The sequence below is a fragment of the Phyllopteryx taeniolatus genome, chromosome 8, assembly GCF_024500385.1.
Source record: "Phyllopteryx taeniolatus isolate TA_2022b chromosome 8, UOR_Ptae_1.2, whole genome shotgun sequence".
In the NCBI taxonomy this organism is placed as follows: domain Eukaryota; kingdom Metazoa; phylum Chordata; class Actinopteri; order Syngnathiformes; family Syngnathidae; genus Phyllopteryx; species Phyllopteryx taeniolatus.
Genome location: NC_084509.1, coordinates 20,087,138 through 20,114,779, shown reverse-complemented (window position 1 = coordinate 20,114,779; position 27,642 = coordinate 20,087,138). Strand labels below are relative to the sequence as shown.

The following is a 27,642-nucleotide window of genomic DNA, read 5'->3' as shown; positions in this document are numbered from 1 at the left end:
TTGCAAATAACTTTATCATAGGGACATGTTCAAACAACGTGTATCCTCTAATTAGCATCACAGGTGTCTTCAAACTGATAACCAGTCAGTCGATCTATTTAAACGATGACAAGTAATCCCTGTGCATTTTGATGACATAGTGTATACCACACTGAACACAGAACAGAGGAAGCAAAGGAGAGCGTTGTCTTACACGATTAGAAAGAAAATTAAAGACAACCACATGAAAAGTCATAGGTTATCAAACAAAAACTTTATTGGTAGTACTGTTCAGTATGATACAGTCACCCCAGGACATATCACAAGTGTTCATTATTTCCCCGCTCACGCCAGCCCCATAAACCCTTCCTTTTAAATGTGCCACTTGGAGCAACATCATTGTTACATCAGCACATTATGGGCCAGCAGTGCTGCACTAAGGAGGCCACTGATCAATGCCGCTGAGGTTCGGGCTCCTCCAGCACTATTATCGCTGTTGAAGGTGGTGTGAACAAAAGCCGGAGTCGTTTGCCCTCGACAGTGCCTCAGGTCTGTCCCCACACAGGCAGCATAGGCCATGGCGTGGGCGATGTAATTTTGTTCCTGGACGCCATGGAAGAGGTGGGCCATGGGTCCACGGGCCAGCACGGCCACATCCTCTCCACTGTGGGTGGCGGAGTCTGTGGGCACTGCTGAGAGCTGGACATACTCTTTAGTTTCTGTGGAAACAAAGGTGGCAATACGCTGCTGTCCACAATAAGCAAAGAGGAGAGCAACATGAATTGATTAAATCGGTGTTTCCCAAACTTTATTGAGCCACGGCACACAATTTATATTTCAAAATTATATATATATATATATATATATTTCATATTTAATTTCATATATAATATTTCATGTACAGTATGCTGAAATAATACTGATCTCATCTCAATGTATTCCCAAATTTTTATGATTTTCCATGGCACACGTGATGATGTCTCATGGCACAAAGGTTGGGAATCACTGGATTAAATGACTGTAGTTTTACGCCAACTCCAAGGGATAAATACTTGTACCAATACAGTTACAATTCATTGCATGGGGAATTTGATTACTTTCATTTTATGAGTTTATAAACTGATGTCCATCCATCCATTTTCCATACTGCTTATCCTCACTAGTGTCGCGGACGTGCTGGAGCCTATCCCAGCTATCTTTGGGCAAGAGGCGGGGTACACCCTGAACTCGTTGCCAGCCAATTGCAGGGCACATGTAAACAAACAAAGTGAAATTAAGGCAGCACAGCAGCCGAGTAGTTAGCGCAGCCACCTCACAGTTAGGTCTCGGGTTCATATCCGGCCTCCTTGTGTGGCGCTTGCATGTTCTCCCCGTGCCAGCGTGGGTTTTCTCCGATTTCCTTCCACAGTCCAAAAGCATGCATGGTAGGTTAACCAAAGACTCTAAATTGTCCTTAGGTGTGAATGTGAGTGTAAATGGTTGTTTGTTTTTATGTGCCCTGTGATTGGCTGGCGACCAGTTCAGGGCGTACCCCTCTTCTCGCCCAAAGTCAGATTCAAACTGGCTTTAGTAAACTAAAATTGTCATGAGCCATCCTGCAGTACCACGGTTGGAGCCTGGGTGGTGCTTTAGGTCATCTCGCCCTCGCTCTCCCCTCCCTCTCTTTCCAACACCTTCCTCGGCCACGCACCTGTCACCAATCAGCCCTCATCTCCACCTACATTTAAGCCTGCCTGATCCCAAAAATCCTTGCCAGAGTATTACAGCTTCTCCAGCGGTACAACGGGTCCCCAGTCTCCACGCAAGCTACACAATTCCTCGTCTCCTTTCTGACGTCTATGTTCTCAGTGTTCCCTCACTGTTTTTGCCAAAGTGAATTCCTACCGCCAAGCCAGCCGCCTGCCCTCCTCACCATCTGCCACGCATTCTCTGCATCAACAACCCGCCAGCACACCTCAAGGACCATCTACATTTCCCTTTTTCAATAAACTGTTAATCAAAACCTCTCAGCCTCCGCCTGCTCTTGGGTCCAGTCTCCATCCGTTCATGACAAAATAATCCTCTTAAATTTAAGATGAAAGTCAAGATTCCCATCACATCTGGTTTTATTTTGAATTCATTGTATAAAAGCAATGTGAGGGCTACTCAATGAATGAAGAGAATAATGCTAATATAAACAATTGATAATGAAAGAGGAAAATGTATTCAATTAAAGGGCAAAGGTATGACACTGAAAAGAAACCTCACATGGAATATGGCAAACATATTTGTGTCATTTTGGTATTTTTTTCATAGCATTGTATTGTCACAAATGTCTGTCCTTGAGACAACTAAGCAGGCAAGAGAGGAATGCTACTATGAGGTATGGAAGCAACAAATTGGATCTTACTTGTGTTGACATTGCGGATGTCGGGACGCGTGCCATTGGTGATTTTGTGTCCAGGTCCATTTCCATACATAAGTGTGGTGTATGGTAACATATCTTTGGCCCACAACGGAGATTTCCCTGGAAAATACAAAAACACTGTCTCATTAACTATTATTCAGCTTTTCGTATATTTGAGTCATGTCTCTTTGAAACATACCCATACTATATACATACACACACAAACACACAGGTGCAGTGTCTGGTTCCCAAGTGTTCTGGCGGAGGTCGAAAGCTTGCTGGGTTAAACAGTCTTTTTCTCCAGATGAGCCATTAGCCTGGCGAGTGTCCTTGTTGATGAAGAGCTCAGGGCTTCACAAGCACATTAATCACTGATGCAGCACCGGGAGGAGGAGGAGGATGATTCAGAGGAAGATGAGGAGGGTGAAACAGGAACAAAAGAGCGACTACAAAGAGCACAACACAAACACTACGGCTCCGTTAATATTAGCTTCAGAGGGCTGATGATGATATATAACTATAGGATACATGTATACTGTATATACAGTGCCACCAGAAAGTATTCACACCCCTTCACTTTTTTCACATTTTGCTATGTTACAGACTTATTCTAAAGTTGATTTGAGTATAGTTTTCTTTAAAAAAAAGAAAAGAAAAAAATCAACACAAAATATCCCATAATGTCAAAGAAAAACATTTTCAGACAGTTGTGCAAATGTATTGGAAATGTAAACATTTAAACATAATGGGTACATAAGTATTGAGTATTAATATTTTGTTGAAGCACCTTTGGCAGGAATCAAACCCTCATGTCTTCCTGGGTATGTCTCTACGAGCTTGGCACACCTCTTTTGGGGCATTTTCTCCTGTTCTTCTCTGCAGATCCTCTCAAGGTCAGTCAGGTTGCACGACCTGTGTCGGTGGATAGCCATTCTTTGGTCTTTCCAGAGATGTTCATTTTGATTCAAGTCTGGGCTCTGGCTGGGCCACTCAAGGACATTCACAGGCTGCTCCTGAACCCACTCCTTTGTCATCTTGACTGTGTCCTTTGGGTCATTGTTGTGTTGGAAGGTGAATCAACACCCTAGTCTGAGTTCCAGCGCAATCTGGAGCAAGTTCTCTTGAACAATTTCTCTATATTTGGCAGCTGTCATTTTACTCGCTATGCAGACTAGTCGCCCAGTTCCTGCAGCAGAAAAACAGCCCCACAGCATGATGCTGCCACCACCATGCTTCACAGTAGGGATAACACCATCCCTTCTCTTCTCCAGATATGACGCTTGCAATTCAGGCCAAAAAGTTCTATTTTGGTTTCATCAGACCAGAGAATTTAGTTTCTGCAGAATAGAAATCCTTATGGTTCCTTTGGGCAAACTCCAAGCGCGCTGTTATGTGCCTTTTAGAGAGAAGTGGCTTCTGTCTGGCCACTCTACCATAAAGGCCTGATTGATGGAGTGCGTTAGCTATGGTTGACCTTCTGGAGTGGTCTCCTTTCTCCGCAAGGGAACACTGGAGCGCCGCCTGAGTGACCACAGGTTTCTTGTTCACCTCTCTGATCAAGGGCCTTTTCCCCCAGTTACTCAGCTCGGTCGGACGGCCAGATCTTGGAAGGTTCCTGGTGGTTCCAAACTTCAAATAATCGAGATCACAGAGCTTTTCGGGACCTTCAATGCTGCTGAAATTCTTTTGTATCCTTCCACAGATGTATGCCTTGACATAATCCGGTCTCGGAGGTCTGCAGACAATTATTTAGACTTCATTGCTTGGTTTCTGCTTTGATATGCACTGCCAACTATGAGACCTGATATGGAGAGGTGTGTGCCATTCCAAACGATGTTCAATCAACTGAATTTACCACAGGTGGACTCCATTCAAGTTGTAGAAGCATCTCAAGGATGATCAGTGGAAATCAGATGCACCTGAGTTTAAGTTCGAGTGTCATAGCAAAGGCTGTGAATACTTATGTACCTTTTATGTTTGAATGTTTACTTTTTTTATAAATTTACACAAATGTCTGAAAATTTCTTTTGACTTTGTCATTATGGGATATTTTATGAAGACTTTTGTAAAGAAATCTATACTCAAAACAGCTTCAGAATAAGTCAGTAACAGCAAAATGTGGACAACGTGAAGGGGTGTGAATACTTTCTGGTGGCATATGTATATATATATATATATATATATATATATATATATATATAGGGAGAGAGAGCAAAGAGAGAGAGAGAGAGAGAGAGAGAGAAAGAGAGAGAGAGAGGAAAGGATTCCGACAGCAGTGTCAGAAGTCTACTGGGCACTGCCGCTAATGCTGGTGTGTTTTACCTTTTTATACAATTTTAAACAAATACATCATAATTAATTAGGCCGGTAGGCTCGCGACAGAGTTGATGGAATATAAACAGGGCTTGACATGAACCGTGTTGGTCACCAGCCATAATTACTTTTTAAGTTTTCTCCATCCTCATACATTTGTCAACCAGGGTCTTTGGTGCCGAGTAAACTTTGTCATTCCTCAACTTTCTGCTGAAACTTCTTCCTCACTGATGTACATCCATCAGCGGGATGGGTTGGGGGTGTGGGGGAGTTGGGGGCTTGGCTGCTGTGCAAAGGCCCATGTCAGAAATCCACCGCCTGCCACTGATATATACAGATATGCAAAGAAGCTATTTGCAACTAAAGTAATAACTAAATTTCTCTTCCAAGAAAGAAAGGAGAGCAAAGATAATTCAATTTCAGAAGCAAATATCATTTGCTCAACTTTGTATTGTGTGTCAAGGTGTGATTTGAATGAGCTTCAAATCACGTCTTAAAAATGGTCAGTTTGCTCTTGTTTAGGTTTAGAACACAGATATGGGATTCGATCAGTGACGTGCGATCAGGGTAGGCAAGTGAGGCAGACCCTCACTGCTCCCTTGGCGGTCTTCCCTTTCCACTGCATGTGAAAAGTAAATAAAACCTTATGATTACATTAAATTGTTCCATTTTAGGTCTATGGTCCGTGCTTTACATCAATTTTCTTTTTCAATCCAATAATTTCAATTATTTCATCATTAAAATAGCTGAATTTTCATATTTCCTGTTCAAATGCATAGGAAGTCACTTTGAGTCACCGCTCCCACGATGCTTCAAGAGCCCACGCACACATCCATTCAGGCAGGCTGTGATTGGTCCGTGGCTTCACACAAGAGACATTGGTCTTTCCTCATTACATCGCCAATAATATACGTTTTATCACACATGTACTGCACTTACTGACGTTTAACAGACTGTCTAATATAATTAATGAAAGTGTGTGATATTTAGTCTTTCTTATTGACCAGAAAAACCACTAAAAGTGCACAGTGGAGTCTGGTATGTATGGTGCCACAACCAGCATGTGGCAGTGTTAAGTTGAGCTTCATCGAGCTCCAGACGTCACGTGACTGTCAGTCAGGTATAAAATTCAACAAATAATCTTCTTTCTCACTGAAAATGCATTGGATCCATGACAGATTTTAAACCTCCAGGTAAATAGGAAAAATGACAGATTTGAGAGAAAAGGGAGGAAGTCAATAGTGAGGACACTTCTAGAAGAGATAAACAAGTGAGGAGGGCTGATGGACTGAGCTGAGCTGAGAGAACATGAGTTAAAGAAAGATAGCTGTCAACAATGATGGCCACGGAAAAGGGGAGAGAAGAGAAGAGAGACTTAGAGAAATTGTCGGACTAAAATAGAAAAGCTGCTGGCTGGGTGTTGTAATTGAAGGGGGTGCAAACCAGAGAAATGTCAAGCGACTGGGGCCAGAGAATCACTGGCAGGCAATGCAATGAGTGTCATCACACACAAGCACACACACAATGATTACCGAATGTCACCTTAGGCTATTGTCAATATAAAGGGCTAGTAGGGTTTCTACACCGTTTAGATTCGCATTTGTGAATGTCTCGTCTTCTTACACAGACAACATTATTAATCTTACTCGCCTTCCCTACTCATTTGACCAATGAGCAGCAACTGATTATCTTCGCTAAGATTAATGATTACCCAGAATACTTTGCCCTCGAAATGGGTATCCGTTGGAGGTAAATGGGTGGGAATGGTCAGCCATCACAATAGTGAGCGTTTCCTCCTCGTTGGTGAGTTCAAGGCCCTTGGCAATGGCATGGTCGAACGCAACCGTCTCATGAAGTGCCATGTATGCTCGACCATCGTGATGGGCCTGGTCAATGCGGCCCCCTGAGAACGGGCAGAGTTAAAGGTCAACTTCAAACGAAAAGGAGTTTGCGCTCTGAATAGTCAAATATTCTCCCAATTCCAATGAAGTTGCAGCCATAAAGATTATTTGCTAAAAACTAAAAACTGTATAGTTATACAGTTTTTCACTTTGAACATTAAAATCTTGTCTTTGTAGTGTATTCAATTAAATTTAGGTCGAACATGATTTGCAAATCATTGTATTCTGTTTTTATTTATGTTTAACACAACGTCCCAACTTCATTAGAATTGGGGTTGGATATTTTACTTAGTGCGGACACAGCGTGTATGTCTGTATGTACACAACATACATTCACGAAAAAAATAATACAGTATACAGTGGAACCTCGATAGAATGGACAAATTGGGGCGGAGGGGTCATCCGATATAGCCGATTGTCCATTACATTGAAGCAATTTTTTGAGCCCATATGCACCTATATTACTGTCCAGGACAAAATTATTGTTTTGTAGGATTTTTTTTGTGTGGCCGAAAACACCCAGTACAGGACAGTTATTTTTTAATAAATATATTTTTAAAAAGTTTGAAAATGTTTAAATGTTTAAAATTTTATCCAAACTTACCACACCAGTGTACTTGGTCATGGTGGGATTGTCGATGTGAAGTACTCATTAGAGGCGCGTCGCTTTAATGAGCCACGAGGTATTAGTGTGCTTCCTAGTTCCAAATCTTTTGCCAAAGGTGAACGGCTTGACAAAAATAAACTTTTACGGTACCAAAAATAGCATGTTCCAGACTCCAAAGCCTTGTTTTTTACTCCTCAGAGTTAATGCCGCTCTCTCTCTCTGCTCTATGTACAATAGACAATTGATATAACCATTGTCACATGGCCGGTATGTCAGTGCCCCACATTCAACATGGCTGCCACATAGACACGGGAGGCACGTCTTTTGGAATTGGATCTCATCTTTTTGTAGATATGTGATCCGAAAATGCGGTACCATTTTCTGCCTGCATTGCACCACAGCGCCAGTAAACAACAGCAGCCAATTCTGGAGCTAACAGACTTTGTCAACGGCATTCTAAATGACAAATGGAAACTATTTTTGGACGCATTGTTTAGTACCGATGGTCCGTTTTATTCGATATCCATTATATTGGGGTCCGTTTTATCGAGGTTCCATTGTAGTGATTGATTGCTGTATTACAGTGTGCTACTACTACTTGCCACATCATTTAGTACACTTGCACAATTTAATAAGAACATTTTGCCTTTACAAGAATCATATTTTTTGGGTTGAGGTAATTAATTAACAAAATGTTAATTATTGTGATTTTATAGTTATCAGGTTGTACAACTGCACTGCATCATAATGAAAGGTAGTCCTATCCTTGAGTTTAGTTAGATGAGAGGGTCGTCATCGGGGGCAAGAGGGGGCACGGCCCGCTCAAAAAAAAAAACCAAAAAAAAACGCTGTGCCCCCAAAAATCGAATCCACGCTACCTTCCTCAACTCCGTCTCCTTCGGTTCGTGCTGTGCCTCAGCTGCCTGTGATCTACCCCGAGGTTGTTCATTGTTAGATATAATACATTAAACCTTTATCAGACAAGTTACCATATTTGGTCACATTTGTAACACTGGCGTCCTGCTTTCCCATCCAGGAAAGGGAGGTCTCCATTCCAGCGGTCCACATTCATCGGTGCCAGGCCCACTATGTATGGCGGAACAGACGGGTCGCTGACAGACACAGGATTCCCGCGCCGTCCTATTGCCCTGGAAAGAAGGTATGGCTCTCGACACGGATTTACAGCTGTGGGGGGGGTTCCAAGAAGCTGGGGCCTCGGTTCATCGGTCCATTTGATGTTGACTCTGTGATCAATCCCCGCTGCTGTGAAGCTCAAACTGCCCCCTTCAGTCAAGGTCCATCCAGTTTTTCACATTTCTCTGCTCAAGCCTGTCTCCACAACTCCGCTGTGCCCGCCAGTCCTGTCTCCCCCACGTGTCATTGATGGTTACCCAGCCTACTCTGTTGAGGCAGTCTTAAATTCTAGCAGGAGGGGCAGGGATGTCCAGTATCTGATTGACTGGGTGGAGTATGGTCTGGAAGACCGTCAATGAGTCCCCCGCTCCTGGATCCTGGATCCGTCGTTCATCCGTGACTTCCATTTGTTACACCTTCTAAGCCAGGTAGGCTACCAGGGGACATCCATTGAAGGCGGGGTACTGTCATGTTCCTGTTCAGTGCCGCGTTGTTTTCTTCAATTGTTTTGGAGATTGCTGGTGGGTGTGGCCTCCTGTCATGCACTCGCAGGCAATGTCAATCAAGGGAAGTTAAAAGGAGTCGTCGGATTATTGCTTTTGCTTGCTGCCATTGCTGTATTTTGTCTGACCGTGTTTTCCTGCCCGTCATGGTGTTGTGTACACCTCTGCTTGTAAGTACTTTTGTAATTCGGTTTATTGTTAATTGCTGTGTTTCTCTTATTGTACTCCTATGCGTTACTGTCTGCCCTCTAGTGTGATTTTTAGTTATTTCTCTGTTTTCCATTTTGTTAATCACAGGACACCCTTCGGCCATTGTAGTTTCACATTTGCCTTTTTGTTCTTTTGTTTTCTTTTTTCAACATTCATACATATACCTCTTGTTAATACAATTTTTAAATTAACTCAAGTGTTGTCTGTGTTGGTATCTCACTCACTTAACACACACTCGTGACATTTTCCACTATGATGCGGTGCATTTCTAGAACTTGGAGCTTCACCATCATAAACTTACTGTTAAATTAATGTCTCTGTTGGCAGCCACACAACATTGAAATACTTTTGTAGAGTACATGTATTTCAGCAAGTAAATTTAAGGCAATTTTAAAATTGAGAATTTTACTCTGCCTCCGCTTCTTACTGGAACGAGGAGAGGAAAGTCTTGAACTATATGGTTGCTTCTATTTATACATGGGCTTGTTATTTTAAAGAAATTGAGAAGACAGAGTAGCACCATGAAGTCCCCAGGCGCCCACATCAGATTAAAGGAGCGATGGATTAGGAGGCTGGGGGACGCTTCCGTGGGGAGCACACAGTCAACCAGCACACATACACGACACACACGCACACAGTCACACGTTACATCAAATTCATTGAGCTGAATGCAAACGTATTTGCAAGTCGCTGGATCCACCACAGGTACACTTTTGTATGTCACTGCGGATTCAGGGGGTTGTGCACAAAAAAGACCACCTTCAACTCTTAAATCAGTGATAGTGTTGCCCGCATAGAAATAAAAGACATATTTATGTTTTAGCAAACATCTATTACAGTGATGCCCTTTGTGACTATTACTGTATAAGATCACTGTTTTCTATTTTTAGAAAGGCATCACCTTTGGCATTTCACTATTCAAACTTTGCCTGCCTGATTAAGTGGTTAGGATGAATCAAACGGTGCATGGACTGCTTGTCATCACCTTCCACTAAAAGGAAAAAGCCTTTAGGGTTTTTCCTGAGGATGCGGAGGGCTTTTTCCGTGGTCTCAACGATGGATGGGTCCATTTTGGGGTCCCTCTCAGCTTCATATCGCAGATCACCTGGTTCAAACAGAGCTGCAGGAGAACAGAAGCACACCAACAAAACACGGCAGTGAGTGAAATTCAAAATTTACCGCTTATCCTCACTAGGGTCGCGGGCTGCTGTAGCCTATCCCAGCTATCATCGGGTGGGAGGCGGGGTACACCCTGGAAGCGGTCGCCAGCCAATCGCAGGGCACATATAAACAAACAACCATTCGCCCACACATTCACACCTAAGGGCAATTTAGAGTCTTCAATCAACCTACCACGCATGTTTTTGTGATGTGGGAGGAAACCGGAGTGCCTGGAGAAAACCCACGCAGGCACGGGGAGAACATGCAAACTCCACACAGGTGGGGCCGGGATTTGAACCCCGGTCCCCATAACTGTGAGGCAGATCTGCTAACCAGTCGCCCAAAATGCCCGCGTTTTGTTTCTAAATCCATAAAATTTATTTGAAGTTAAGTACGGAAAACATGCAAAGACTTAAAACAATATAGTATATATATAGTTTGAATTTTCCTGATTTTGTGGGTGGGCCTTTCTGTTAAAGGAGTCAAAGACATAAAAATGAACTTTCACCTCTGCTGGCAGTAAAATAAAATATTGGAAACAAAAACACTCACCCATGAGGTAATCTGTGGTTTCTGGGTTGACAGCATCAAAATCGGTTTTATTCCATACATAATGGGCTACCTATAGTACAAAAATAAAAATCACACAACATCACACTATCACAAAACTTTCTTTACTGCTTGAATCACACTCTGTCACAACACTTCTGTTTTCTAAAGACTAGAATAAAATGTTGCCTCCGTCCACAAAAGTTTAATTGCTCTTTGCAAGCAAGTAAATATGGCAAAGCATAATTTCTATGTAAAAATTCAATACCCATTTCTTAAAAACAAAGATGTACTTCATGTAGCTACATTATAATTAAAGTAAAATACAAAAAAAAAGAAAAAAACTCAAACTAATCAAAATGAACAAATACTAAGCAGATATATTTGTACATATGCATAGACAGACAGACAAACACGTATATGCTTTCGATGCTCCATACCACCGATTTCCTTACCGTTCCAATACACACTGTTAGACATTCCTGTAAATGCTACAGTTATTTACCACATACTGTATGTAGCCCTCACTGGGCAGTACTCACAAAACCGTTGAACCCTCAGTTCACTGGGGGGAAAAACCCAAACCGATTGTCGTAGGAACGAGCCCTCAAAACGCTTCAGTAGGCACAGCGACTGGATCCCGTAGCGTCGAAGCGGCAGCCCGGTGGCGTTGAGCAGGCAGGACCCGTGGCTTTGAAATAGTAAATCCGTTCGCGTTCAAAACAGTCCAAGAATCCGTTCGTGTCCAAAAACAGTCCAAGCATCCGTTCGTTTCCAAAAACAGTCCAAGCATCCGTTCGTGTCCAAAAACCCCCGCCAAAAAAACTCTCTCCCTCTGGTCCCGCCTCTCCCGCTCTTCCTCTTCACGACTCACCTCCTTCCCCCAATCCCATTGGACCACCACCCCTTCAATCAATCATTAAAACAAAAAAAAACCTGAAATGTTCACAGACCCCTCGGGACGCAGGAAACCCCAGTATCCATCCACACAAAGAACCAAACAAACTTTTAACTAGTTTTCACAACAGCAATTCAAACAAATACAGTTCAACACATTTTAGTCAGTACACTACACTCTCCCCCCACAAAAAAAATTTTGTCATGCCCTCATGACATGTATAACAACATAAACTTTTATGAACAGGATAAACACTCCCCTCTCAAACCAATCCACTTATAAAAAATGCTCTTGTACCTCAAAGGTGATGGAGATAAGCCATATGTCTTATCATCAACCTTAGCTAGAGAGACAGTATGAGTACTAACTGCCACAGAGCTTGGACTCCCTAACAAGTCATAGGTTAGTCGGGTAGGAACCCTTTTCAGTCTTTGAGGCCGTCGTGCCTCGTCTGAACTCTCTGTAACACTGTCTTGTCTCGCAGTCGTTACATCGAATGTCTGTGCTTCAGTGTCCCTTCCAGTATCACCAGTACTTTCAAAAGTCTCATCTTGCACTACGGATCCATCGTCATCTGTTGCCGCAGATGCCTCAACTGTAACCTCATCCATCTCTTGGTTAATTGGAGGGACAACTTGATCCAAATCCATGCTGACAGGTTCTGATTGAACAGTTTCCTGAGCTTCCGGTTGTCTTGACTCACATATGGAGTGATAATCATACCACACACCCATTTCATCCTCTTCTGAGTCAGATGCAGACTCAATCTTTTCAACATGATCAAGCGCTGGTACACCAGAAAGATTACAGTTTTCAGCCCTCTTTGCTTTGAGTCTTTTGCTGGCTCTCCGTTTGCGTTGAAGTGTATCTTCGTTCTTTTCCACATTCAATTTCACTTCCTGTCCAATGGGCAGAATGTGATTTCGGTGCAATACTTTGTTAGAGCCTTGTCCGTTCTCTGGCTTCAACTTGAACACAGGCAAACCAGGGAGTTGACTCTCCACAACGTATGGTGTAGCTTTCCAACGATCAGCTAGCTTGTGTTTTCCTTGCAGTCCAAGATTTCTGATTAACACCCTGTCACCAGAGACTAATGGACAGAAACGAACTCTCTGATCGTAGCGTTGTTTGTTCCCTTCATTTTTTTTTCTAGCCATGCTCTCGGCGAGCTGGTAGGCAGTCTGTAATTCTCGTTTCATGTTTTTGACGTATTTCAGATAGGACTTGGTGGATGTACCATCACTTGAGACTCCAAATGCCACATCTACTGGCAGTCTAGCCTCTCGACCGAACATGAGAAGATATGGCGAGTGGCCTGTTGACTCATTTAGCGTGCAGTTGTATGCATGCACCAGCTGACTGATGTATTTACTCCATTTACTTTTGTCCTGCGCATCAAGAGTACCGAGCATGTTGAGAAGAGTTCTATTGAAACGCTCAGGTTGCGGGTCACCCTGCGGGTGGTAGGGTGTGGTTCTAGACTTCTTTATACCAAGCATACTCAACAGTTCATGAATGAGGCGGCTCTCGAAATCTCTGCCTTGATCCGAGTGTACTCGCTTCGGTAGACCATAGTGGACAAAATATTGTTCCCACAGGACCTTAGCAACTGTTGACGCCTTTTGATCCTTAGTCGCAAAAGCTTGAGCATAACGTGTGTAGTGATCTGTAATTACAAGAACATTACAAATGTTTCTGGAGTCAGGCTCAATTGTCAAGAAATCCATACAGACAAGATCCATCGGCCCCTCACTGGTAAGATGTGACAACCCAGCAGCTCTCTTGGGCAGCGTTTTTCTCTGAATACACCTTGGACAATTTTTACAATACGTCTCAACCTGTGTTTTCATACGAGGCCAGTAAAATCTCTCTCGCACCAACCCATAGGTTTTGTCAAACCCAAGGTGACCTGACTGGTCATGCAAAGACTGAAGAACAGTTTCTCGGAACTTCTGTGGGAGTAAGAGTTGTTGTCGAACTGGTTTGTTGGGAGGCTTACTGATTCGGTACAGTACAGAGTCCTTGACCTTTAACTTTTCCCACTCTTTTAACAACAATGACACATCCGGATGTTTTCGTTTGTTAGCCCGGTCCGCAAAGTTCTGCACAACAGCACACCACACTTCTCCGATGCATGGGTCTTCCTGCTGAGAATGTGAGATGTCAGCTAAAGACATTTGGGGCAGTGGCTGAGTGCTTACAGATAACACACTACAATAAGCTCTAGGTACAGCATGCTTGGATGAGCCCAGGAGATCCACAGCTCTGCAACGGTGAGGATAAGGTGTTCTAATTGACGACATGTGACAGACAGCTTGGACGCTGGTAGGAGACATGGACACTTCCTCTTCACCAGACACATCGCTGTCAGCATGAGGACGCCGTGACAAGGCATCTGCATCAATGTTTTGTTTTCCAGAGCGATATTTCAGGCTGAAATCATACATTGATAGCTCCGCTAACCATCTATGTCCTGTTGCGTCCAACTTAGCAGTGCTTAAGACATATGTTAACGGGTTATTGTCTGTGTGAACCTCAAACTTGACTCCATAGAGATAATCATGCAGCTTGGTAGTGACAGCCCATTTTAAAGCCAGAAATTCAAGTTTATGCGTGGGATAATTTTTTTCTGACGGAGAGAGGCTCCTACTTACAAATGCAACCGGACGCAAACCTTCTCCTTGGTCCTGATAGAGGACACCTCCTAAACCTTCTCTACTTGCATCAACATGCAGAACATAAGCCAGATTTGGGTTTGCGATTGCTAGGACAGGTGATTCTGTAAGACTGACCTTTAATTTCTCAAAAGCTTTCTCACAGTCTTCATTCCACCTTGCCCCAAACGGCTCTGAGGGGTGGTACCACTCTGTTTTTGAGTTCTCTTTCTCTTTGTTGTTCTTTTCCATTTTAGTCTTTCCTCCTGGCCTTCCAGTCACAATGCAGCCCTGCAGTAGCTGATTGAGCGGATGACAGACTCTGGAAAAGTCTTTCACAAACCGTCGGTAGTATCCGCAAAACCCAAGAAATGAACGGAGAGCAGTGATGTTCTCTGGGCGTGGCCACGACTTCACAGCTTCGATCTTTGAAGGATCAGTAGCAATGCCATTGCTAGAAACGACATGCCCAAGATAGGTTACAGAGGGACAGCAGAACTGACATTTATCCAAAGATAATTTAAGTCCCTCTTCCTTTAATCTGTCAAGCACTTTAAGAAGGCGCTGCTCATGTTCCTCCATTGTTCTCCCGAAAACAATGACATCATCAAGGTACACTAACACTTCCAGCAGATTCATATCACCAACCGTCCTTTCCATGATACGCTGAAACGTGGCTGGTGCTCCGCAGATGCCTTGTGGCATTCTCTCAAATTGATAAAATCCTGCCGGACAGGTAAATGCCGTTTTTTCTTTGTCAGCATCACATAAAGGGATCTGATAGTAGCCACTTCGGAGATCAAGCACGCTGAACCATTTGCTACCACTCAGGCATGTCAGGGCATCCTCCACACGTGGGACTGTATACTGGTCAGGAATTGTTCTCCTGTTTAATGTCCTGTAATCCACGCACATACGTATGGTCCCATTTTTCTTTCGGACCACAACGATAGGTGACGCATAGGGGCTTCTAGACTCTGAAATTATTCCAGCTTCTTTCAAATCATTTAAATGTTTTCTCACATCCTCCAAATCCTTTGGAGGTAAGCGTCTAGAGCGTTCTCTGAATGGTTTGTCCTCCGTCACTCGAATGCTGTGTTGTGTGCTCTTTGCACAACCAACGTCAAACTCACTACAGGAGAAAACCTCTTTCCTTTCCATCATTCTTTGACACAGCCTCTCCTTCCACTCAGGAGGCACAGGAGAATCTGCGAAGTTGAAAGACGAAGGGGATAGTTGAGATGTGGACGGCTTAGAGGACTTCTTTTCAGGGACTGCATTTATTACATCCACCCTGTGCAAATGAGCAATTTGCATACCACGTTTCAATGTCACAGAATGATTTGATACATTTCTCAAAGTTACTGTGATACGACGACAATGAACAGCACTTGCTTTATCAACAACGGGCATCACTAACAGTTCTTCAGGGAAGTAACCCTCCTCTGGGCGTTCTACAAGAACAGCCTGACCAGAAAACCCCCCCACAAATTTTGGCATGCCAACCACTTTTGCAACGCCCCCAGGAGACAGGACTAAGGGCTTCTCTCGAGTGAACCAGACTGTTCCTCTTTTTAGGTCAGCTGTGTCATCTGGGGTGCTCCGAAACTTCTCATAAGCCTCTTTTATTGAGGGGTGAACAGACATGTTATGTAAGAAATTATCTCCGTTTTGTGTCTTGCAGGAATGAAATAGGCTCCGAACTATGGAAGTGTTTGTGCCAACCACAATAGAAATCTCACCTTTCATGACTGGGTCTGGACACACAAGCACAAGTGTTTCTATGGTCTTAGCTACACCCACTACATCTCCAGCAAACTCAAGTTTCAAACACATATAACCATCATATGGATATCGGTCTACACTGAGGCCCCAAATCTCCAAGCACTCAATAGGGGTCAAGGGCAGGTGTTTCAGATACTTGTCATAAAAGGAGCGGTACAGCAGGGTAACTTGGGACCCACTATCAAGCAAAGCTTTGGCGTAAATGCCCTCAACTTGTACAGGAACAACAGAACTAGGTCCAATTAAACCCTCTGGCAAATCAGCCTTGCTTTCTTTTAGCGTATCACACTTTGTGGAACGTGTTCTCTCCAGAGCATCAGGCCGTTCCTTTACTGAGCTCCTGGGAAGTTTCCCATCAGCTGTTTTGCTTTCAGGAGACGCTTATTTACTTTTCGGAGATTCTCTGGGTTTTCACACTCCCGCTGAAAATGACCATCTTCACCACATTTGTAGCAAAAAACATCTGCACCATATTGAAATCTGGGAGTTCTCTCTTTCCCACTTGCATATTTTACAGCAGCTTTTTGAGTGTGGTTCTGGATTGGATGCTGTGGTGGACTTTCTGATGTAGCGACAGAGACAGATAGCAGACGTGCAATATCACTTTTAAGCCCCTGAATTTCCTTCTTCAGACTCTCTATGGCATGGTCGGTCTCCACTCCAACAGCTACTGATGGTGCAGACTCTGGTTGTTTTGACACCACTGACGCCGTAGCACAACCTGCACACTTAACCGCAGATGAAGAAACAACATTCTTCACTCTTTCTCTTTCAAGAACCATCCCCTCTTCTTCTCTTACCTCACGAAGGAGCTCTGTGAAGCTTGGAGCGGGCTTTAGCTTGTAAGTCATCCTTATACGAAGTGCAGCAAAATCATGAGTGAGTGCACCTCTAGCAATTTGCTCGATGCGTGTCCTGTTCATGTCAGTGACGTCGATCCCACCTTTCCGATGAACAGCGTGCAGCAGTTTGTCTAACCTGAGTAAGTATCCTGACAACTTCTCAGTTTCTTGCTGGAGTGTGTTACGGAACTTTACCATGAGATCAGCTGCACTATCTGTGGTCCCAAAAGCTGTTTCTAGGGCCTTAAGATACTCATTGGCAGTGGCACTGGGGTTAGTGGCTCTTAAACCCCGGACAATATCTGCTGCAGGCCCTTTGAGACTTTCAGCGATTCTCTGTTTCTTGACAACATCAGAACATTGCCACTCATCTAGCAGGTGGGTGGTCTGTTCCGCCCAAGAGTCATACTCCTCTTCTCCAGGTAGCGTTGGCTTTATGCCCGAGAAGAAGCGAAGTTTTCGATAGCATTGTCCGTCCATAGGCGGGGCTTGACATTTTTCCACAAGCAAAGAGATGGCATTGACAAGCTCTGTGTTCAAGTCAGGAACAGTGGGTGGGGCAGGCGTGGTCTTAAGCAAACCTGTCACATCATCTAAAGTCTTTCCTTCACTGGCTAAGAATGATACTAGCTTGGATTGGAAACCTCTTTTGTCACTAGTCACATGGAAAGTCTGAAAATCAGGGACACTTACTACCCACAAGTCTGACGGGTCCCCAGCAACCAACTGTTCAGGTAAGTCAGTTTTAGTCATGTCATCTGTGGTCTCAACTAATACGGACTGATTGTTGTTTGTGCGTGTTAGACACCGTCCTCTGATTTTAGTGCGACCAAAAATTTTAACTTCATCAAGTACCTTATAAATGTTCTCATCAGTAACATCAAGAGAAACCCCGCTAAGCACAATAGATTTCTTAACATCAATACCTTTGTCGTCACACCATTTGATTATTTGTTCGGACTCCATGTTTTGTTTTGAGTTTTTTTTTTTTTTTTCAAAACCAGTCACACAAAACACACTCAGTATTGTGATTACAGTACTATTACAACCCCGGTCAACATTGACCGAATTTCTTCCTTTTTTTTTTTTTCCTCTTTGCTCACCAATACACTAGTGAACAATAACGATCCCGGACGAGCCCCCACATGTAGCCCTCACTGGGCAGTACTCACAAAACCGTTGAACCCTCAGTTCACTGGGGGGAAAAACCCAAACCGATTGTCGTAGGAACGAGCCCTCAAAACGCTTCAGTAGGCACAGCGACTGGATCCCGTAGCGTCGAAGCGGCAGCCCGGTGGCGTTGAGCAGGCAGGACCCGTGGCTTTGAAATAGTAAATCCGTTCGCGTTCAAAACAGTCCAAGAATCCGTTCGTGTCCAAAAACAGTCCAAGCATCCGTTCGTTTCCAAAAACAGTCCAAGCATCCGTTCGTGTCCAAAAACCCCCGCCAAAAAAACTCTCTCCCTCTGGTCCCGCCTCTCCCGCTCTTCCTCTTCACGACTCACCTCCTTCCCCCAATCCCATTGGACCACCACCCCTTCAATCAATCATTAAAACAAAAAAAAACCTGAAATGTTCACAGACCCCTCGGGACGCAGGAAACCCCAGTATCCATCCACACAAAGAACCAAACAAACTTTTAACTAGTTTTCACAACAGCAATTCAAACAAATACAGTTCAACACATTTTAGTCAGTACACTACATGTACCTTACAGTAAACTACTTTAAAGTTATATTAGAGTAATTAACTACAGTTTCTACTGCATCATGGGATGTTGACTGATTCAATTAAATATAGGTTGAACATGATCTGCAAATCATTGTATTCTGTTTTTATTTATGTTTAACACAACGTCCCGACTTCATTGAAATTGGGGTTGTAATTAATTAACAACATGTTAATTATTGTGATTGTATAGTTATCAGGTTGTAATTAATTACTGTTACGCATGACCTCATATGACTAAATAACCAGAAGTATCGGTATTTTAATTTGAAAATAAATTTTTGAGCATAAAGATTCAGAATCGAAGGTATCGATATTTCAGTATCGATCCGCACATCACAAGTAGATGTATTACCTTGCCTATTTTCTGGTTCTGCCATTCACTGATGAGGTTGCGTTTGTCTTGTCTTTTACCCCTGGATGAGTAGTCTCTGGGGTATTCTGGATCCTTGGTACCCCTGGGGGTCATGTACTTTCTCCCGCCACCAATGATCACCTGCAAGCATGTATACTCCATGAAGCAGGATATCATGAAACTGAATAAAATGTTATGAATAATAGACATTCTCACATCTATGTCTGTGTTATTGAGCAGCTGAGAGGCAATGTCAGTGCAGCCATCTCTCTTGGCGGCAGCAGGCATGTCCGTGTCACTGTACCACTTCCTGCTGGCACTGTGGGCGTAGCTGGTGGCCGGGGTTGCATGTTGCACCCGTGTGGTTGTCACAATGCCGACAGACTTGCCTAAAAATATTCAGTAGTTTATCTTCAGTATCTCTCTACCACTGCTACTTTTGCTGTTTGATGGCTTAAACCGCTATCACAATACTAATTTCTACTAGTGCATCTATGGATATTCCCATTGTACGTTTGTATTAAGATAGCAGATTTACTGTATGTACGCTGAATGAATATTTATTATAAATAAAGCATGAAACAAGGTCGATTTGGATAACTGTTAGTTATCTGCTGAACTTAACACTGCACGTTCTGGGGGGGCAGAATACATACAAATACGAGAGAAAACAAAAACTGACAACCTTACTGTAGGAAATTAAAAAGTGGAAACAACAGAAAGTAATAATAGTAAAAAACAAAACAAAAATGCTGCTTTTGTCACAACAAAATATGCTTAGCAAAAATAATACGTGTTTTTGGCAAAATGAGATGAGCTGAATCTCAACACAATTATATATAATATACATAAGGAGGGGTGAAACAGTGGACAACTGGTTAGAGCGTCTGCCTCACAGTTCTGAGGACTGGGGTTCAATCCCCGCCCCCACCTGTGTGGAGTTTGCATGTTCTCCCCGTGCCGGCGTGGGTTTTCTCCGGGCACTCCGGTTTCCTCCCAAATCCTAAAAACATGCATGGTAGGTTGATTGAAGACTCTAAATTGCCCGTAGGTGTGAATGTGAGTGTGAATGGTTGTTTGTTTGTATGTGCCCTGTGATTGGCTGGCAACCAGTTCAGGGTGTACCCCGCCTCCTCCCCGATGATAGCTGGGATAGGCTCCAGCACGCCCGCGACCCGAGTGAGGAGAAGCGGCTCAGAAAATGGATGGATGGATGGATGGATACATAAGGAGGGGGTTTAGCCTTTCCTGTCATGGGTGTGTGTTCCGGTTGTTGTTTTCCCCCTGTCTCATACACACCTGCTCCTGAGAGCATCTTCACCACCAGTGCCTCGTTCACCCTAATTACCCCTTGCATTTAACCTCGTGTCTCATTTTTTCTCGTCGCCAGTTCGTTGTACCTTGTCGTCACGTTCCAGCATTCCTTGTTTCCACGTCACAGACTCACAGTAAGACGAGACCCTGTTCCGATTATCGACCTCGCCTTTTTGCCTCACATTTTTGGATACTGTTGCCTTTTTTGAATTGCCTGCCTGTGTACCGACCACTGCCCGTATATTAAACCTCTCTTTTTGAAACTGCCCATTTGTTTTGGAGTCGTGCATTTTTGGGTCCTATCCTCTGTTCCGTTCATGACATTTCCTCAGTTTGAGGGTCCTTGAAGACCCATTAAAAAGATGATATTTTTATCGGTATCAGTTTGAGGAAGTAGCAAGTTATCGCTTATCGGTATCGGTGGCAAAAAAACAGTTATCGTGCATCCCTAGTTTTCATTACATGTTCTTAGTATCCTCACCTGCATCTTTGGCCCACTTCAGGATGGATGTGACTTCATTGCCCTTCTGACTCTTACAAACGCCATTTCGAGCTGCTGCGCTGACGCCAATGGTGTTCAGGTTGGTTTTTACCCCACATAGATAAGCAGTGGCTGTGGCAGCACTATCTGCAATCTGGAAGTCCACACTGTAGGTCTGCACAAAGCACAAGGAGCATGTTTAATCTAACACACTGCCAGCCAGCTTTTTCCTGTGCGGAGAGAAGCCATACATTCTGTTAAGGAAAACCCAACCTGATCTTGGTTGAGGTGAGTTGTCCTGAGGAAAAAAAGCTATCACATTTTCCTTCATTGGCAAGCCAATTCAGTGCCTCTCCAACCTGAAAATCAGACCCCCCGTCACCCACCCCCCACGCCACCAAATAAAGTTTTGGCCTTTTCACACTTTGGAACAAAGTTTGAAAGGTAAGCATATTTTTTGTCATATCATCGTGGAATTTAATACGTGTTATAAATGTTAAAAAATGTAATAAAAATGCGTTTGGCTGGCGACCAGTTCAGTGGGTACCCTGGCTCTCGCCCGAAGATAGCTGGGATAGGCTCCAGCATGCCCGCGACCCTAGTGAGGATCAGCGGAACGGAAGATGAATGAATTAATGGCCTAAAAAATATTGCAGATGCTGATTGATCAATGGTTAGGGTAGTTAAATTATGGTAATCAAAATGTATTATTACTGTAAATGTACAGTAATATGTAAATAAGCGGCACTGTAAGCACCTGGTTAGTGCATCTGCCTCACAGTTCTGAGGTCCTAGGTTCAAATCCTGCCCTGTGTGGAGTTTGCATGTTCTCCCCGTGCCTGCGTGTTTGTTTGTGTGGTACCTTAGCCAAGCCCACATGGGGGAAGGTGTCCATGGTCATCACTGTCTCCTCTCCTGTTTGGTTCTGCAGTTGTCCCTTGAGGATACGAGCTGCTGTATAGGTTGTGATTCCCATACCTAATGTGAACATGCATATACTGTAGTACAGTACATGCAGACTTTCTATTTATGTGGTTCTCTAAAGGAGTTGTACAACTTCACTGACAAGATAAAGCAGTTTTATTTTATTTTTTTACACGATTTGGATTTTTCGGTAAACGTTTAACAATTTTGGACACAATGGAATTCAATGAACCATCTGTACCCATTAAGAAAGTGGTGTACTGTTACTGTGTACAACAGATTGGAACGGTCTATTTTTGAATTTGCCCACTTTGTGTGCATCAACCTACCATCTCCGAGGAAAAACAAGATGTTTTTGGCCACATTGGTGTTCTGCTTCCTATCTAAAGCTGTTTGCAAAGTCTTCTTTGCCTGTGATCTCCAGAACTCTGCATTCTCCTCTTCAACTGTGTTGGGGAATGAGTGAATCAAATTAGTTTCAATGATAAACAACTTCTCCTTCATGAAAATTGCAGACTGAAACCCATTGTGCTTTTATGAGAATCCCACAGAGAATAAACATCAAACCAGAGCTGCCAACCTCTAAAAATTCACTTCCAGAACAATTTTCCCAAATTTGTCTGAATTTCCATATTTTCAAAACTTTGTCAAGAACATTACTTTGTGACAGTCATAATCATCATTGTTAATAAATTAAGGCTTCAATATTTGTCATTTTAATGTTTTTATTACATCAACCTTGTAATGGCGGACACAGTTGTGGCCTGAATCTGTCAGGGCTGCTGTTTCAGCACCCTGAGTCCAGGCCGTGTGTGTGTGTGTGTCATAGGTGCTTTGCAGGGTTGATGTGTTGGAGTCTAGCAGCTGCACCTTGTCATGCTAATTACACCTGACTGCTCTTAAGACGCTGTGGTACTCCAACTCGTCGCCAGACTATCAACGCTCTACGTCGAGTTCGTAGCCTAGCCGCCTTGCCTATCTTCTTGCTTCCTGAAGACCAAGTGAGTTACCGCTACCTAATTCTTGTTCTTTGTCCCCAGTCTGCCATCTGCCCTTGCTCCCTGCAAACCAGTGCTCACCTCTTGCAGCCCACCGACAACACGGACTCCTACCCTGCCAGACCGGTCCTCGTTGGAACCCTGCCAATCCCAGATTTAGTTCTCAGAGTTCCTTTGCTGCAATAAACCTTTATTCACAAACTCACCTCTCTGCATCTGGGTCCAACTTGCAACCTGAATCCTGACAGAATCAAAGTACCAATATATGAGATTTGGATGTTCCATCATCAAAAATATCTGTCTATGGATTCATTCGCAATTTGCCAATTCTGTTTTCAACCCTGGTAACAAAACAAAAAAAAGCAAGTCTCTTAAAGCAGATTAATCAGATCTCAAATGGCTAAATTAAAACTAGGCACTCTATTTTGAAAACAAACAAAACATTGCCAATAGAATGTATTGGATAGTTTATGTATGGACAATAGTTTGATTTCCATTTTCTACAATGTAATTTCTCTTGCATGCTATTTATATTACAGTGATATTTTTTACATCCACAGTTGCTGCTGAAACAATGCAAATTCCCACCGTTGTGGGACTAATAAAGGTTATCTTATATTACAATATTTCTTAATCATAATAATATACTTTTAAACTGCCCGTGTTCGGAAGTGACGTGTGCAGTGATGTATTAATTAATTTCCGGTTCAGATGCGGCATCCTGTGTGGATGCGTATTATATCATATTTATATCCCTAAACATGTATTAATTGGCCTGTTGTTGAAAGTTGGTTACGCTCCATGAAAATGTGGTTCCGGCCAGACCTTTGTGACAAGTGTATTGTATCACCAAATCACTTATTTCAATGTTTTGCGACTGCTTGCAATTAGCTTTGACGTTGTCTTCGCCGATCAACTCCCCGTCCTCCCTTTGTGGCACTTGTAAGAAGCATGTTAAGAAGTATAGCTTATTCGGTTCCGTGGAGGCGATGATCAGTGATTACAATGCGCTGAGACCGGACGCAATGAGAAACTTCGCCTCCACGCGGCATAATAAAATAACGTGAACCATGCAACTGTTCAATGTGTACGCGCCGGTAATGTCAGACGCTGTTTTCTTTTTTCTCAATATCCGGAACAATCAGTGTTACCGCCGTAACGAGTCAACATCAGTGATATCCGTAACAAAATACGGACATTCCATAACATTTGGCAGCTCTGTCAAACTACAACCCCAAATCCAATGAAGTTGGGACGTTGTGTTAAACATAAATAAAAACAGAATACAATGATTTGCAAATCATGTTCTAGGTATATTTAATTGAATACACTACAACGACAAGATATTTAATGTTCAAACTGATAAACTTTATTGTTTTTAGCAAATAATCATTAACTTAGAATTTTATGGCTGCAACACGTTCCAAAAAAGGTGGGACAGGGTCATGTTTAACACTGTGTTACTTCACCTTTTCTTTTAACAACATTCAATAAACGTTTGGGAAGTGAGGACACTAATTGTTGAAGCTTTGTATGTGGAATTCTTTCCCATTCTTGCTTGATGTACAGCTTCAGCTGTTCAACAGTCCGGGGTTTCCGTTGTCGTTTTTTACGCTTCATAATGCGCCACACATTTTCAATGGGAGACAGGACTGGACTGCAGGCTACCCAGTCTAGTACACGCACTCTTTTAGTACGAAGCCACACTGTTGTAACGTGCAGAATGTGGTTTGGCATCGTCTTGCTGAAATAAGCAGGGGCGTCCATGAAAAAGACGTTGCTTGGATGGCAGCATATGTTTCTCCAAAACCTGTATGTACCTTTCAGCATTAATGGTGCCTTCACAGATGTTTTGCTTTACATAGTAGAGTTTCAAGTTGCACTTACGGATGTAACGCCAAACTGTATTTACTGACATTGGTTTTCTGAAGCATTCCTGAGCCCACGTGCTGATATCCTTTACACATTGATGTTAGTTTTTGATGCAGTGCCGCCTGAGGGATCGAAGGTCACGGGCATTCAATGTTGGTTTTCGGCCTTGCCGCTTACATGCAGTGATTTCTCCAGATTCTCTGAACCTTTTGATGATATTATGGACCGTAGATGATGAAATCCCTGAATTCCTTGCAATTGTATGTTGAGGAACATTGTCCTTGAACTGTTTTAAGACTATTTTCTCACGCACTTGTTCACAAAGAGGTGAACCTCGCCCCATCTTTGCTTGTGAATGATTGAGCAACTCAGGGAAGCTCCTTTAATACCCAATCATGGCACCCACCTGTTCCCAATTAGCCTGTTCACCTGTGGGATGTTCCAAACAGGTGTTTGATGAGCATTCCTCAACTTTCTCAGTCTTTTTTGCCACCTGTCCCAGCTTTTTTGGAACGTGTTGCAGCCATAAAATTCTAAGTTAATGATTATTTGCTAAAAACAATAAAGTTTATCAGTTTGAACATTAAATATCTTGTCTTTGTAGTGTAGTCAATTAAATATAGGTTGAACATGATTTGCAAATCATTGTATTCAGTTTTTGTTTAACACAACGTCCCAACACCAGGGTGTACCCCGCCTCCTGCCCGAAGATAGCAGGGATAGGCTACAGCATGCCCGTGACCCTTGTGAGGATAAGCGGTACAGAAAATGGATGGATGGATGAAATTAATAAAAGAGAATCATTTATATTAATGGAAACAATGATTGTAGGTTTAAAGGATGACAGAGAAGCCGAGGAACAAAAGAAGAGCAGAATAAAATGGGAGGTGAGAGTAAATTTCAAATGAGAGTCAAGTCAAAACAGAACAATTTGGATCAGACTGAACATGTTCAGGCTACTGTAGAGGACAAAATAGACAAAATGTGTGAAATAAAAATATATTGTAGTGTATTTTTAATACGGACTTAAAGAGACATTTTTACAGTATAGCAGGATGCCTGTAGAAGTGTTGCCTGCTTCAGAGATTTCTTTTTCAACTTTAAGCTTCAAAGAGGACAATTGCATTCCTGAGAACCAATCAGGCTTAAGGGCGGTACATACGAGTACGCCCACAGATGCGAGACTTATAAGCTTGTGTCCGAAAATTTCGGAAGGGGGGGGGGGTCTTATAGCGAATCGGGCTTGTTCAATAAACCTGATTTAGCCCAACCGCCTGTGTCTCGGAGTATTCTTTGCACTCGACGTGAACGCTTTCTCAGACCTGGAAATCCACCTCAATATCAATGAAATATACTGTATAATGAAAGATAACATAAAGCTTGTTGTCAGAAATTGTATAAAAAAATACACTTCATGCCTCTGGTGGCTGGAATAAACGCTATCTCATTGGTTTGGCATGGCTGCTTTCTTTCTCCCCTTCTTTTCCCCTCCTCCCACTTCAGTCTTTCTCATCGTGTCGTTTGCGCACCCAAGGCCGACAATGAGGTGCTCGAAAGCGGCCAGACCAGCACGACGCACTGGTCCGTACGCTGGCTGTAAAGTCCGGCTTTTTTTGCCTTTTCTCCTGTTGTTTGCCCCTACTCGTGTTGCTGCCTTTCTCACTATAGCAAGCACACACTCACGGTCGACAACGAGGCGTTCTAAAGGGGCTGCACCAGCGGACAATCCGAAGGGAAGATATATTTTGGGGGTGAAGGCATAGCTAACAGCACATCGCAATTGAGGTGGATAACAGCTGATGCGAACAAAGGAGCTCAAGTTCATATATAGTTGGGTAGGGGTGACTCATGCCAGATGCCCAAGTGTGTCACTGAGCGCTGTCTTGACTAAACAAAAAATCATGAAAACTGAAATGGTGAATGCTTTATCTCCACAATTTAGTACCACACAGTTCTTAGTATTTGCATGTTTTCAGCAGTTATATTAAAACAGGTATATGGTATTTAATTTAAATCTGTAAATCCACTTTACAGGGTCTTCAAATTGGACTTCACTGCCACCATCACCTTGTATGACTGCAGTACAATATTTGTGTAACACAAAATGCACAGATATACAGTACTGCAGTGGCATGTGCATGAATAAAAGCAGTTGAAATGTCTGTCTGCTGAAAACATTGACATCTAAAAGTAAAGAGTGAATGTTTTTATTTTAAAATATACTTAAATGTCAGTTGAGCTCGTAGTAGTCAACTATCAGCATAATCACTTGTCAATAGGAGTGAAAAGCAGTTGAAGTCTCAGTGAAACAGAGACTCCAAAGCAGCGAACAACATAACTGCCTGTATGACGTCTATAATTTTTTAAGATTTAATTTTGAATGACTTTTGTGGAGAAAAGTTTTTCAAGGCTTACCTTTGCCTGAGGTTTTTCCAACGACCACAAGCAGGAAAAGAGCCAACATGGACACTTTTGAAGGCTCCATGACTATTCTGTGCCTGGAGGATTGATCCGCTAAACTTTTCGAGGATCACCTTCCGATATAAATATTGCTTACGATATCCCATCACTTGTGATGTCATAAATGACCTTTGGGCCGCTCATTAATTTCCGGGGTCAGAGTGCAGCTTTTGTGTTGTCTTGGGAGCTGAAAACAAGTGATTATGTTTTCATAATTAGCTGACTTTTTATTAACTTGGAGGACTTATCAACAAAGGTCAAGCAATTAATAAAGGCAGTATATTTTTATGCAGTAGTAATAATCAAGGTGTGCGTGCCTGCATGCTTGTGTGTTTGTGTGTGTGTGTGAGTGAGATATGTGCCTAATCCTACCAGCTGGGTATTGACTGATAATGCAGCCTATGATTATGTAAGTGTCAGAAAGTCCATTGGCTCTCACAAACTATACATACCTGTGCAATGTAATGAGATCCACTACAAGAGCTGTACAAGAAAAATATGCTTGTAGAATGATTTTAAAGCTATTTTTTAATTAACAGTATTACCTGTACTTTGTTTATTATTGCGCTGTTGCATAGTTACGTCAGAC

The 27,642-nt window shown here is 42.9% G+C and overlaps 1 protein-coding gene across 4 annotated transcripts; it reads right to left on the bottom strand.

Moving 5' to 3' along the window:
• Positions 1-234: 234 nt before the first annotated feature.
• alp3 (alkaline phosphatase 3) lies at positions 235-27,152 on the bottom strand. Of its 4 annotated transcripts, XM_061782581.1 has the most exons (11): positions 27,009-27,152; positions 22,053-22,169; positions 21,662-21,777; positions 20,800-20,974; positions 19,221-19,393; positions 19,005-19,145; positions 10,747-10,816; positions 10,019-10,153; positions 6,390-6,581; positions 2,369-2,485; positions 235-698 (listed from the first exon to the last, which is right to left on the bottom strand). In XM_061782581.1, exons 1-11 carry the CDS (start codon positions 27,076-27,078, stop codon positions 382-384), a joined length of 1,623 nt encoding a protein of 540 aa, XP_061638565.1. In that variant the 5' UTR covers positions 27,079-27,152; the 3' UTR covers positions 235-381. The 4 variants fall into 4 exon arrangements, with proteins under 4 accessions (XP_061638565.1, XP_061638567.1, XP_061638566.1 ...); XM_061782583.1 differs by lacking the exon at positions 21,662-21,777 and having other exon boundaries at positions 27,009-27,148; XM_061782582.1 differs by lacking the exon at positions 27,009-27,152 and having other exon boundaries at positions 21,662-21,797; positions 22,053-22,078.
• Between the last annotated feature and the right edge of the window lie 490 nt (positions 27,153-27,642).

Coding starts and splice junctions, on each gene's coding strand:
- alp3 (XM_061782581.1), bottom strand. CDS start 27,078: ATGGAGCCTTCAAAAGTGTCCATGTTGGCTCTTTTCCTGCTTGTGGTC. Junction 21,778..22,052: donor CTTGTTTTTCCTCGGAGATG/GTAGGTTGATGC, acceptor TGTTCACATTAG/GTATGGGAATCACAACCTAT. Junction 20,975..21,661: donor CCCATGTGGGCTTGGCTAAG/GTACCACACAAA, acceptor TGCTTTGTGCAG/ACCTACAGTGTGGACTTCCA.